The 14452-nt window shown below is 37.9% G+C and overlaps 1 protein-coding gene across 3 annotated transcripts in view; it reads left to right on the top strand.

The window, feature by feature from the left end:
- klhl13 (kelch-like family member 13) overlaps nucleotides 1-14452 on the top strand; it is a 45264-nt gene that overhangs the window by 18726 nt on the left and 12086 nt on the right. For 2 of the 3 annotated variants that reach the window (XM_085288845.1, XM_085288844.1), the window contains 3 exons: nucleotides 3011-3082; nucleotides 11060-11201; nucleotides 12690-12822. In XM_085288845.1, the coding sequence (XP_085144971.1) occupies nucleotides 3011-3082; nucleotides 11060-11201; nucleotides 12690-12822 (347 nt within the window). The remainder of the gene's footprint in view (nucleotides 1-3010; nucleotides 3083-11059; nucleotides 11202-12689; nucleotides 12823-14452) is intronic. The other variant, XM_085288846.1, reaches the window with a different exon arrangement.

Below are 14452 nucleotides of genomic sequence, written 5' to 3'. Positions count from 1 at the left end.
GTCAGTAATTAATGCATTTTAGGCGTCAGACTGACGGACTTGTTATTATTATTTACATATCGGTATCAGATATTAACGTTTTTGTATCTCTTTGTACAAGAGATAGGCTCACCCCAAAGCATGATCATTTAGATTATGATGCTGTTTTTTTTTCTCACCAATTTTATCTATGATTCTTTCTTTTTGCTTCTCCAACCTAAGAATAGAGATCTCTCCTTTTTTTTTCTCTCTTCTTTTTTTGTGAGTCTGCAAAGTGTGGGCAGGTATCACAGACACATCCCAATAAATCAAGTGCCTGCGGAATCGAAAAATCCCAAGTTCAGACTTTTCAAAAGACTTTTGATCCCCTCCCTGCTAGACGATATAGATGTTTCACAACTTCAAAACTGGACCTGCACTGGTAATTCCAGTCTCCAGTGTGAAAGCAGGGAATGAGTTCAGCATTCAATAAAAAATGAAATCAGACATGAAAAGCCGTCTGTCGGAGGCAAAGACGTGAAACAGAATGCCTTTGATTATGCTTGAACGCACCAGCCTGTTTAGCTCTTTTATTTTTTCCTGTTTAGACACAATGGCTGCGCTATTTTAGTGCCCTCCACTGCCATTATGATTGGTGTCTCCGTTTTTTCTCTCCATGTCCTCATAAACACACACTCTATTCTGTGTATTAGTTATTGATGTAATCAAGTTGTGTGGCCTCCATGATTACATTTATACAGTAGGATTCAAAATAATGTCAATAGCCAAACAAATGGGGAAATAAATGCATCTGACAATAAATCTGACACGAGCACCGAGGACTGCAATGCTAACTTAGCCTTTACCCTGGTTACTTTGCACCGGGGTCCAGAAACTGACACAGGAAAGCCTTTTCTGATGGCACGTGTAGACACCAAGTTTTTTTGTTAACATTTATATATATAACATGCAATGCTGAATAAAAAGAAAAAGTGATCTGTTTTTGTTTTTATTACGTGTGAAAAGAATTTCTGGTGCATTACAAATTTAAAAGCATCTGTCTCCAGAAAATGTGATGTTGGTCCCACAAATGTCAAAGAACCTAAAACAGATGAGATTAATAAAGTTCCTATCGATGCAAGGCTAAACATGACGAGGCAGTAAAGCCATACTCATTAATCTTTTAAGACCCTTCTGCTGTCATTCCAGGAGAAAGCCAAGTTGACTTTAGCTTCCTGAACTGTCAGTGGTGTAAGGATGTGTTTAAGCTTTCCACTGACATGAAGGGACTGGATAGGCTGCCACCCTTTCCCTTATTACTTCTTTTCAACCCTTCAGCTTCCTCCTCCGGCTCGCTGAAAATTAAGGCAACATTCCTGTTCATGCAAATCTCACTGATATTAAAATGGATTGTATAGCATCACATATTTTGCACTTGTCGTTGTAGTTAGAAGTACATTTTCTAGTGGTTGAGGAAAGACCTGAACAAAGGCTTTCATCTGTACCACCATTATACAGATTCTTTAACTGAATTGTTATCAATGTGCCAATGTAGTTGCTAAGGTAACTGCATTTCAAGGTACTACCTGATAGTAATTTTAACAACTTTGTCTATGCATAAAATCTAGGATAGATCTCTGTATTGCCTTTAAAAGAGGGATTTATATCATCTGTAATCTATTACTTCACACTCAGCTTGTGAAGTGGTCAGTATTATGCATGTATTAAAATGTTTTAAAGTCAAATGAAATAAAATGGTTTTCTTAGAATATATTAAGGCTTCTGATATAATACCAACTTCTAGGGAATAGGGGGGTTATTCTATACATGATCAAGTAACTTGTGATTTTGTTTAAGCGTATTTATTGGAGAAAATGTAAAAATTTTACCTTCATGCTATATTATGAATAGTATATTTTTCATTACAGGCCCTCAAAGTACACATGTTAGTTATGCCTTTCTGTGAGCTCAAATTTCAGCATTTTAAAGAACTAAGGAACATCAGTTTTGTTTCTCCATTTCATGGCTGTTAGCTACATTTGCAACCGTTTACAATATGACTAAATTATAAAATTATTTTGACACGGTATGAATCACAGCCAGAAGATAAGCAAGGCATCAAAATGCAGGTTAAAAAAAAGAGAGAGACGGTAGATATGCTATAATTTGTTTTGACAGCCACCTATCCCACATGGTAACGTTACCCCTTGAAGTTTAGCCAAAGTGCACTTTTTAAATTTCTTTCACATCCACGACACCAATGTTTGGTTTTCTTACTCTTTATGCAAAACCTTAAACTGATGACGTTTTGTTTTTCAAGTTGATGTATCCTGTGATTTTTGTTCTTAAAGTTGGTTATATGAAAAAACTTTCTTCAGTGGCTTAAAATGTGAAAAGTTTGCCCTCAATCCTGTGTACTTCAAGATTTTCATAGCAAAGGCAAGATTTTGCACGGCTTTATGTAGTACATACAAGTTATTGTACAAAAAAATAATTAAATAAATAAAAAATCAGACGGGAGGCACTGACTTTTAATGAAATTACCCCGGCAGTATGTGTGACAGTGTATGATACTGAGTGTTTGATAAGCAGTTTTGCATTCATCCACCCTCCGTGTTCAAAGGCTGAATGTGCTTCATGACCTGCTGAGTATTAAACTGTGAAATGAGTTTAGCGTTGAACTTGTGACAGCTTTTATTGAGCATAATCTTTCATACAAACACAACGCCACAATTAATACAGTGTTATATATTGCTATGTTTTAAAAAGTTCGTATGTGATTGTGCAAATGTTATATACGCATATAATATAGAAGCTTAGTAGAATTTATTTGAATGTAATAGTACTTTTATTCAAGATCAGAGAAAAAAATCCAACATAATATACATATTATTTTTGCGTTGGTCAGTGCTGCGTGCACTAAAGCTTTGTATCTTCAGACTGCTCAGGGATGCAGCTAGAGATTCAAGACTCCGTTCTCTGGTCTGTGAGGAAGAGCAGAACTTTTATGTGGGATGCTGTAGCTGTTGTCTTCTTTGTTTCGTTCCGGCAGCCACCAACACTCCTTTGTGGTTTGGACAACCCACTCTCTCCTCGCTGCCTGTCCGACTTACCACCTGACGGGGTAAATGTACCAGTACATCGCCTGTGCTCTGTGTCAGTGTGATTGTGACTATTGTTAAAGCCATCAGTATTTCGTGGTAATGGTGTTCCTGCTAGACATGGTCCATTATCATCCTTGTAAAATGTACCTTATTACCAATTCCATTCTCTCATTGTCATCTAAAAGATGGTGCTGTATTTAATTCTTAATCATTCATATGTAACAGACCTGTAGTAATATAGCTAGATCTCATATTTCTAGTTTTCCTTACCTCCTGTGGTGGTAGAGGTCTCCGTGTTTTTGTGCTTATTTTGTCTGTTTATGTATCCTCATTGGTCCTCCTACCAGCTCCTCAGTTCAGCATGTGAAAGGAATAACAATTAGATTCACCCTGACCTTCTCTTAATGTTTATCCATCATATATCCCAAATGTCTTTGGCCTAATCGTTTGAGTCTTCACAAAAAAGTCTACACAGGAATGTTAGTTTGCTGAAGTCTTTGTGGTGTGTTAAAGTGCAAAGATGTGAAGCGAAGTGAGGTGACAGAAAAGCCTGCCTGATGAAGCTTTTTGTGAGTTTGAGGTCAGCTCAGCTTATCAGAGCCTAAAGTTTCTCTGTGAAGAAAAGAGGAGAAAGTTTTCCGCCCACAACTCCTAAGCTAACTTTTTTAATTTTTTATTAGCACGAATAATGAGTCTAAAGATTAACAATAATGACTTTTAAACCAGATTAGGCAGCAAAAGCATTCAGTGACATTTTTATAGTATAGCAAGTTGAAACCCTTTTTTTTTTTCCCACGTCCAACTGATCCAAAGTAATTGTGCCTCACATCGTTAATAATTCTGCATTTCCAGCCCTGTGTGCAGTTTTCCTTCACGGCAAAAAGATTCAGCATCTATAATTGTTGGTAAAGTTAATTACTGTGCAACAGTTACTATAAAAATAATTACTGAAAGATGGCTATTTACATTTCACACTAATGTACATCAAAAACATTACAATACCCAAGCAGACATTTAATTTCCATTCTGTGTTTGCAGACTAATGAATCTCTGCTCGCTTACATACTTTATTTGCTCACAGAGTAAAGCATAACAATAGCAGCAATCAGGCCAGTAATGAGCATTTTATTTTACTTAGTTAATGGTGTAGATCTTTTTTAAGTGACCATTTGATTTGTTGGGTCTTTAGTTGTGGAGTTCAGTAATTATTATGCATTTCTGAGTTTCTTTAATATGTGCAAGGTTAACGATCTAATGATTCACCATTTACTTATTCTGAAACCTAAAGGCAAAAATGCTGTATGTGTTTAAATGGCATTTTATTTCAAATGGCGAATCCTTTTTCTTTTTTTTTAATTGTAACTCAGGAGAGTGATCTTCCCTTTTTTTATTATCATTTCAATCTTGATCTTTGTCAAAACCATCAAAACTACTGTCTTAATACAGTCTTTAACGTTGACAAAATGGTTTGCGGCCAGTGAAAGTAGACCAGTTCTGTCACATTGCTTGAGGTCAGTTATTCAGGTCAAATGAGCGGTATTGCAGGTGATTCGCCAGCCTGCAGCCTGTGATGTTTTTAAAAATAAAGACACTGTTTTAAAAAACAATGCATGTTGCACTTGTGGACTCATTCATGTGCAGTCCTGTGAAAAACCATGCTATATGAGTCTTTGCACAGTTCTGTAAATGCTGCATAGGGTTTGAAGTGAGACTCTGCAAGCTGATCCCTTATAGTTATGGTTCTCTCTGTTCTTGACTAATAATGGTAAGAATATAATTTTTATAGTGAAGTCCTTGCTGCAGCATCCAGTTTTTAATGCAAATCTTACCTTTGCTGAGAGGTGTGTTTTGTTTTTTTTGTTTTTTTTGTTTTGTTTTTTCAATTTTGGGTTAACTATTGTGAAAAAGGAGACCTATTTGAGTTACACATCACAAGAAAATAGTCTCTAAAAAGTAAAACAACAACAACCAAACAAAAAAAAACAAAAAAACAAGTAGTCCCCCCATAGGGACTGCTTAAGAGGGTAAGTAGCAACAAGATACTGTTAATCAAACGTACTCAATTAACGGATAATGAGCCTCTGTGAGTATCTGTATAATAACAGAAAATTTGGCAGTTTTCTGTACAAAAGCTCAAATCCAGCAAATTTACCCCAAAGTCAGACTTTGCGGTGCTCAGATTTTTGCAGAAACCCCAAGAGCTGCTTGTCTGACTCAATTAGTATGTTTAGTGTTAAAGTTTGTGATGTTACAGTTAGAAAAAGAATGGCAAATGGACTGGAACTAGTTTGGTTTTTCTGCTACAACTCTCATTCACCCAATCACCTATACATTGTTACAGTGCCTTTATCTATACCTAATCACTATTGTATCAATTTACACATGTACACTGTGATGAATGGATCAGGGGCAATTTGAGCTTCAATATCTTTCCCAAGGATACTTTGACATATAGACTGTAGGAGCAACTCTACTACCTAAACCACAAGCGCTCTGGAGCCCTTTGTACACGGACCATTCAGCAGAAACTGGCTTCCACATAAGAAAAATAGGAGAACACTAGTATTGTTTAAACATGCATGCATGTATAATCTGTACCAATATCAAAGCAAACTTTGATAGAAGCAGGTGTGAATAATTATTTCGGCCTTTTAGCATTCATTACATCCTTTCTGTGAATTGCATCTGTTTTCCCCTTAGCCCACCCATCCATTTTCTTCTGCTTATCCAATTCAGGGTGATGGGGGTGGTTGGAGCCTATTATAGCTGCCATATGGTGAGCAGAGAGAGCAGGGTACAGCCTGGACAGGTCACCAGGGCTAACACAGACAGCCACACACACACACCTGTGGGCAATTTAGAATCACCAGTTAACCTAACCCTACTAATTGCTAGAGATGGCACGATACCACTTTTTTATGTCCGATACCGATACCGATATCATAAATTTGGATATCTGCCGATACCGATATGAATCCGATATAGTGTTTTTTAATCAACAAAACTGTTTTTTAAAATATCTTGCTGCATTTTGCAAGTCTGCAAGTTCATACTCAAGTTTAAAACAACAACTACACTAAAGCTATTCTGTTATACCTGTATACAAAAAAAATATTTCATAGTTCAGCAATACTGATCAATCTAAAAAACTTAGACCTACACCATCCTCCCTATTCTGGTATTTTAAAGAGTACTTAGCGTAAATATTAAGCAACCTAACTAATAGGGTTCCAACTCCCAGCAACAACAAAAATAAATAAATAAAAAATAGGGAACCACCCCTCACGCTCCACCTCATGATGCTTAATCGACGTAATCAACCTTAATTTGATGCAGTGTGAAAAAAAATGCACAGAAATCAATTATTTTTCAAGAAATATTAAATAGATTCAACATCTTTCTTCAACAAAATTGCAGACTGCACAGATGGTACCTTCCCAAAGGAAAAAGTACTATAGCTTACTAGGGTATATATATTAGACTTAATAGTTACTATATACAGTAATGGACTTCTATTCATTTTACATCAAATTAAAACTTTGTGTGTCAGATAATTATTTATTAAAAGCTCGACATTTTAAATGAGAATAAGAAAGAAAAGTATGTCTTTGTGCCCCCTTTTCCCAGTTAATGCCCTATCGGCCCCCCTGGTTAAACTTTGCTAGATCCGCCCCTGCACAGTTACCAGCGTCAGCTACGTAGAAAAAGATCCTCGAGTAGAAAGTAATATTAAATAAATTCTAACAACAGCTTATCAAGCTTAAACGTGCTGCTGTTGTTCAGCCGCTGGTTTCCTCTTTCTGGTGCAAAGTGGGCCAAAAACAAAGAAGAGAGACGGAGTCGCGACAGAAAAGCCGATCAGCTGATCATTTAAGCAGTTTCACGATTGAAGTAGCAGCCGGAGAGCGAGAGGCAGTCGCTCGTTAAGCTTAACGCAGGAATGCTTTACAAACATTCAGAGATGGACTTACACACTTGCTTTACTTCTCTCGGGGATAACTTTGTCGAAGATGAAATGCCAGGTTGCTAGCGAAGCTCCAAATGCTATCCAGACCACCGACAGGTCCCGCATGCCACAGCCGCTCTATCACGTGATGCATACTGCTCTGACATGCTAACGTTCTGAGGCGAGTTACGGCGTGTTGCAAGTTTTGTGAGGTGCTTTCGTGATATTTAATGGATCGGATTACATTTTTTATTTTTCTCCGATATCCGATCCAGTCATTTAGGTCAGTATCGGACCGCTACCGATACGTAATATCGGATCGGTCCATCTCTACTAATTGCATGTCTGTGGACTGTGAGAGGAAGCCAGAGAGAATCCATGCAGACACGGGGAGATGATACAAATAGATGGCAGACTTAAAAACCCGAGTTCTCCCCTGTTCTTTTTCTTTCCCCCAACAAAAGAGATGTCATCAAAGTGTTTTTCTTTTTCATGACATGTTCAGTGTCCTGAAGAATTAGAATCACAGCAAAATACCTAGCTTTAACTATCTCGTTTCTTCTAATCAGATGTACCATGTTGTGCTACCAAATCTTTATGTAACAGATGAACACACCATCACACTTGATTACTCCTATAATAGACCTGCATCAAAAGCTTTAATGGATGTACAATTTACATAAGCAATGTTCTGCCTACTTATTACTGATGTACATAACGTTATATGAGATCAGTCTTAAAATAGATATGCATGTAATGCAGATGGAGGCAAGTGTTATATTCCCAACTTACTTTACCAGCTGGGACTATGTTTTCTTTATTTATGATTAAGTAAAAACCAGACATGTTAGAGATGCTGAGGAAATCTGAAGACTAGATGATTGGTTATTAGACTGAGCAGCTCCCTTTTTCTGTGATCAGAGTTGCTATACGAATATTGCTGCTAAGTAGAAAACAGACATATTTAGGAGACTCTCAATATCAAGAGCGTTCTTTAATTATTCATTGTGGGTGTGTAGTTTTCCGTATACTTAAAAAGAATAACTGTACACCCTCCTCTGTGTGTATGTTTATCTATCTGTTATTGGGACAGACATAAACTGTTTTTCAGTTTAAATGTGAAGCAATTTTAAAATATTACCTCCACCTAAATATGCCCCATTAATTTAATTTCATACATATGAAAGAAGAGCGTGACACTCAGCGGCTCACCCAGCCTTTTTATTAACATGTAAAAGCTATGTTTTATTCAGTGATGTTGAATAACAGCCCATCAAAGCACAGGGAACATTTACTCACAAATGGGAAAACCACTCCACTACCCACAAAAAATAAATAAATAAATTTTTAAAAAATCAAGCGCTCAGCCAGACAAGAACTTCAAATTACTTCCATTAGTCTCGTATATCTGACAAGCGCTGCCTGCTTATGGGGTCTGTTTGAAGACGCAAATTCACTTCTATGCTGAGCCAGACATTTTTGTGGGGTGAAAAAAAAAAGGATTTCTAACCAGGCCAGTATTCGTCTGAAAATTAACACTGTTTGAGGCCCCAATTGCACATTAATTGCTGTTTATGTCATCTCAATATAGTGCATGGAGAATAGAAATAATATTTTAAGCCTAGTTTTCATTCTGTGTTAGAAATACAGATTTTTAATTGGCTACTGTGGACGCAGACTTGGCAAAGAAAGTTTTGTTTCTTTCCCATTAAAATAACTGCCCTTATTCAATCACATCATTGTTTTTATTGTCGGATTGTCATCATGTTCTTGCTTTTCTAGAAATGCAAGACAGGTGTTTCCGATTCTTTTGCGAACTGTTAACGCCAAAGTCAGCTGTTTTTTGTTTTGTTTTTGTGTTTGTTTTGTTTTTGGTACTTGGAGTAGAAAAGCAATCCAAATGATTTGCTTATGATATACACTATAGAGCTGTGTTGCTTGATAGCAAATGTTAGTATTGTTCTTCTTTTGATCCACAGCTCTTGTACCCAAATGAGCTTCATTCTCTAATGTCAGTTTTGTCTGAACAAAATGTACTCGTATCCCGAGAGTATCTGCCTTGGGGATCTGAGTCACACTTGCCGTCTTTCCATGTTCACCCTCTATGGAGCAGTTAGGGACTTTACACCCTATTACATCACATGTCGAGGTCGTAGTTGTATCTGAATTTTCATCCTTTTACACATTCATAGATTATAACAAAATGCTAAATTATCGTGCTCCCACGGCGCTGACTTTTTTCTCACAGACGGCTGCTGCAAGATTTCCCAGAGGACTCTTACTGTGTAGGATCCACGAAAGGATAAATGGCTCAGACATTATGCAAAACAACAACAAAAAAGCCCCAAAACTTTCATTTGCTTCAATCATCATTAGCAGTATTTTGTATCCTATCTTTTTTCCCCTCCCTAAGCTCTGAAACCTGAGAAATAATCACTGGACATGTAATATGCTTTCACCATTAGTCACATTATTTCTATTTAATGATCTTTTTCAGTGCTGCGCAGCTCATTTAAATTCATTAGAAGCTTTCTTCTTTTCATTTCCTCATTAAATTTCAAGAGATGATGCATTACATAGCTGTGATACCCATCAGCATCCAGCTTGACTCAAAAAACAGCTTAAGTGTCACTAAGTCTACATCGGGCGGTATTCTTGTTTGTTTATCACTTAGCCATTGCAGTTAGCTCATTTTTTTTTGTGCACTGCAGAAAAATCCTTCAATGTCAACTTGAAGCCAGGCGCTTCACTTTCACCTTCACACTTACTTTTTCAAATATTTTGGTGTAATAATGTGTTTTGTGACACTCCGTGGCCTCCAGAGGTTTCAGTGTTTGTAAGAAATGTGCAATACTAAAAAACCTTGCACGAAGAAAAGAAGAGGGGAGTGGAAGGAAGGTGAGCTGCTGCTGAATGTATTGGAAGACAGGATGCAGTTGTCAGTGGCGAATCCATTTGCAAACTTTATGTCCATGTGTATTTCACTGAGATGTATATTCTTGCCATTTTAACATGATGGAGGCTCTAGATTGAAGGTGCTAGAGGTTGTCCAGAATGAAATCTATTCATCATCCAGGGACAATTCAGGGAGCTTCTCTTCATAATTTAAATATTGACTGTGTACTGTGGGAAATGGTGTATGTCTCCATTTATATAGTGATATTATCCTGTCTGTGTCTTGTTCACAAGCACACACTGGTGGCAGGAATCTACCAGGCACGGTGCTTTCCTGACCACTGGGACCAATTAGGAGTTTAGCCTCTTGTCCAAGGTCACTTTGACAGGTGGACAGAAGGAGCTTGGGATTGAACCGTTATACCACATCCACCTAAGTGGAAATCTTCAGTTCTGGCAAAAGGGCTCGTATACTGTGGCTACAGCAAATATCCACATCACATTTCATGTAAATTAGGGCAGAGGTCATTTTGGCACCGTGTTGAATATTCATGCCAGATCCTGCTGATGTTAGTGCTGGTGGTGTGACACAGACATATGTGCCTATAACTTGTTCATCTATACAACTAAAGAGGATAATGAAGGCTGTGAATATGACATTGGGATTTCAAAGCTTGTTTTTTTTCCACAGAATGTTTAGTGCATATCATTGCATGTTCATTTAAGTGCTAATTAACAAAAGTTAGAACGGATGCAATGTCAGCCTTGGGTATTTCACAATGTTTTACTGATATTATGGAGAAACATTTCTTGCATATTAGTATATTCTCATGGAATTCATGAGCAGCTTTTTAAGACTCGGGAGTGGCCTAGAGCTGGAGTCTGGTTGGTTAGAGCTTCGGGAAGATCATTGTACCTCGTTCACTTCCTTTGCCACAATTTCCCTCGCTGATTCAGTCTTGCAGTTCTACAACTTTTAGGTGACAGTCTAACAATTAAGCTACCGCCGCCCAAAATGTCCTTAAGCAGTGTCACTTTGAAAATGCATCTGTCCTACTTTCCAGAAGCTAAAATTAGAGGGAAATGTGCATTTGCTACCCGTTTGAAGTTAAAAAAAGAAAAAAAAAAGAAAAACTTATTTCCTTTTTCCTATTAGATCCCTCGTGGAGGACGACGACGCTCACATGAAAGTTGCTCTGGGCTATGGTGATATGGGCATCTCTGCTCACCTTCAGGCATCAAAGACTGGAAACACTCGATTTTTCACAAGCAACACGCACAGCTCAGTGGTTCTTCAGGTGAGAGTGCAGAAACATAGAGAAAACAAAGTGTAGAGTCAAATATCACCTTCGTCTGATAATAACATTAATGTTTGGCCTTACCATTTCTTTGGCGATCTCGTGAGTAGTTTCTATAGCTCTGCTCACAGGTGTTTGCAGATTGCAGGCCAGCAAGATGTTGAATATTTGTTTTAATTGGATTTCTTTGAAGATTAAAAACTGTTAACATTGCGGTATCACACAACATAAGGGAATTGATACCATGGATTCCTGGGCACAGTTTAATATCTCGTCTCGTGTTTCAGTAATAATCCAAAACAGTTGGGATTTGGTGTCTATGTAATTTGATGTAAGGGGTGAGCGCAACCTGATTTACTGTTGATGAAAAATATAACAAAAGCTCACTCATCTTGTACATACACAACCCCCCCCCCAAAAAAAAAAAAAAGTCAGGAAGCTGCATAAATGTTACAGTTGGTGGCAGCTTTGGCATGTCACCGCTGATTGGTGCAAAGTGAAGATCAGCCTAAAGTTGTGCAAGTGAGTGCTGGCATCATGCTGTTTGCTGCAACAGCAATAACTGTCCTTCGTCATCGGCTCTCACTGAAAATGAATGGCCGTTGGCTGCTTTTGCAGCTCATTAATCTTTTGCTGCCACAGCACAGTAAGGGAATGCTAATGATTTTTCTAGCCTGATGTGATCGTACACCCTGATTATAGAATCTGTTAGTCTCAATTAGGTGGTGCATTTGGAAGCATCCACCAAAAAACCCGCCCACTGATTATTGCAGGGGTTGTGAGTCGGTATGTGTTATACAGGTTTTTTTTTTTTTTTTTGTTTAATTCAATTTCGTTTTATTAAATAGCGCCAAATCACAGTAACTGTCGCCTCAAGGCGGTTTTTGGCTTGCACATTCTTAGTGCAACCCGCCATAACCATAATCAGAAGTGGTAGTCAGCTGGTAGGTTGTGAAATCAGGCGTTGGGTGAATAAGTGCAATATCCACTTATGAATTAAAGTGTGTTCGCCCATGTTTAGTGTAGGTAGTGCCTTTTAGCTGTAACTTTGCATCAGGTTTCTATGCCAACAAGAGAAAAAAATCCCTGTAATTCTAAACATGTCACTTTGAACCAGTTGTGCGTAAGAAAGCCAAGAAAATATGAAGGCAACAATCAAGTCGGTCAGCTCCAGCTCAAGACTAGAGTGCTGTCATGTATCATTTCAGGTCCATGAGCTCATGTCTGACAGGCCGTTGCTGACGGCATTTTGTTTTTATCCTCACTGAACCATACAAGTTCATTGTGTTGAGCCCTAAAGCAGTGACTGCTTTTTCCTTTTTTGGCAGCAGCCGTATTTGAAAGTTTTAGTATTGATGTTTTTCATCAGGCTTTGTCTAAGCCGAGATCTTCTTGGGAGTAAAATCAGAGCTGTTCAGGTGCTCTAAGCTCAGGGTCAGCAACAAACCTCTCTCTCTTTCATGTTTTTTTTTTTTTTTCCTCTTTAAGGGATTTGACCAGCTGAGGATAGAGGGATTGCTCTGTGATGTCACATTGGTGGCTGGCGACTGTGATGAAGCTTTTCCTGTGCACCGTGCAATGATGGCCTCCTCCTCCGACTATTTCAAAGCCATGTTCACAGGTTGGTCTACAAGCCCTTACTCCAGCCAAACCACGATGTAGAATTTTGTGATATTTGTGACAGTGGCACAGGCATTTAAGTACTCTATATCTCTGTATTTTCCACTAAATTGCTTTCTTTTCATGAGGATTTCTGTTTCTACACAGTGGCAGTCATGTTGCTAGAATTTTGCATTGTGAATAAATTACTCAAATTGACCTTGTGCCCTCATCCCTCCAGTACTGAGCATATATTCATATTATAAAACCAGCTTGTTTGAGCCATTGTTATGCATTCATGTTCATGGTCATTTGTGCTGGCAATGAATATAAATGACCTACTTGCCTGTTTCATCTCCTTTGTGCACTGTATGCAGAGGCAGAAGAACCTTGAGCTCTTTTTAAGTACATAGAGAGTGTTTGTGTGGTATTTTCAGGAATAACAGACTGCAAAAAATTTTCTTCGTTCACTTTCGGATAACAAAGATATCTGGGCAATTAAACTGAAAGCTTTTAATCTGACGCAGGGAAAACGAGTAGCACAGATGTTGTCAGAGAACGCAACCTTACTGCACTGAATTTATCTTGTATTAACCCGTAGGTGTTTACTTTCATGACTCAAGCTTTGATGGGCAACTTGTCATCAAGTAACATTACGTTCTATATGATGAGCAGTGCACATGAATTTCTTTTTCTTTGTTTGGTCCAGATTAGCTTGCGAAATATAACGGAACAGAGGAAAGCTTTTTGTTTCGTCTTATTTTACTAATGAGTTAGCTTAGGGCTGTGCGATATGACCAAAATCTCATATCCCGATATAAGAATTCTATTGTCTGATAACGATATAAATCACAAAAATGTAACATTTTCTGTAAATTCTGTGAATCTCGGGCAGCTCGACTTGCAGAAAGTGTTTCCAGCTGCGGGTCATGTAGCTGGAGTCTATACAAACTATACATTTTTAGACATCAGTTGTAAAGGCCGCCGTTTTTTTTTTTGTGAGTATTTATTACACGGTGTGCTGCGGGGGAAAACCTGTTCTAACGGTTGAGTCCAAGGTTTATTTTTTAGCACCTGGCGGCTCTTTTTTTAATTCTCATCCGTAAATAATCTGCTCTTTCACGTGATTCAGTTTATTTTGAAAAGTCTCAACAGGATCTTGAGCTTTATTGTGAAAGATTTATGTGGAACATAAACAAGCAGACACGTGAAGGTGTTACCGTCGCTGTTGCTAAAATAAATGCATAAAAACAGGCGCTTGTCCATCTGTAGTGTGGTTGTGTGGTTATATAAAATATAAGAGAAAGAGAGAACTTTTAAGAAATTAATATAGCCACTACAGTGACCATCAAAACGATGAAAAAATATTGCCGTAAACAGTTTATTTTGCGACACCACGAAACAAACGATAGCGTAAAATGAAACGATAGACGTTTTTAAATCGTCATCCGATATATATCGTTATATCGAACAGCCTTAAGTTAGCTTATTAGTGAAAAGGGAATGCTCTGAGTGTAAATGTTGAACAAAAGTGCTCCCTTATGCTTACTATTCTTGGTGACATAAGTCATTTGACTGTAAAAACATTGGTATTGACATTTGCATCTACGTGACGTGTGCATATATTAGCTTTTATTCTTTTGAATAAAAAA

This window comes from Mchenga conophoros, linkage group LG10, assembly GCF_057382185.1.
Source record: "Mchenga conophoros isolate Kocher_MC1m ecotype Shallow Benthic linkage group LG10, M_conophoros_male_GT1.1, whole genome shotgun sequence".
NCBI lineage: Eukaryota > Metazoa > Chordata > Actinopteri > Cichliformes > Cichlidae > Mchenga > Mchenga conophoros.
The sequence above is the reverse complement of the archived record's forward strand: the minus strand, read 5'-3'. Positions and strand labels throughout refer to the sequence as shown.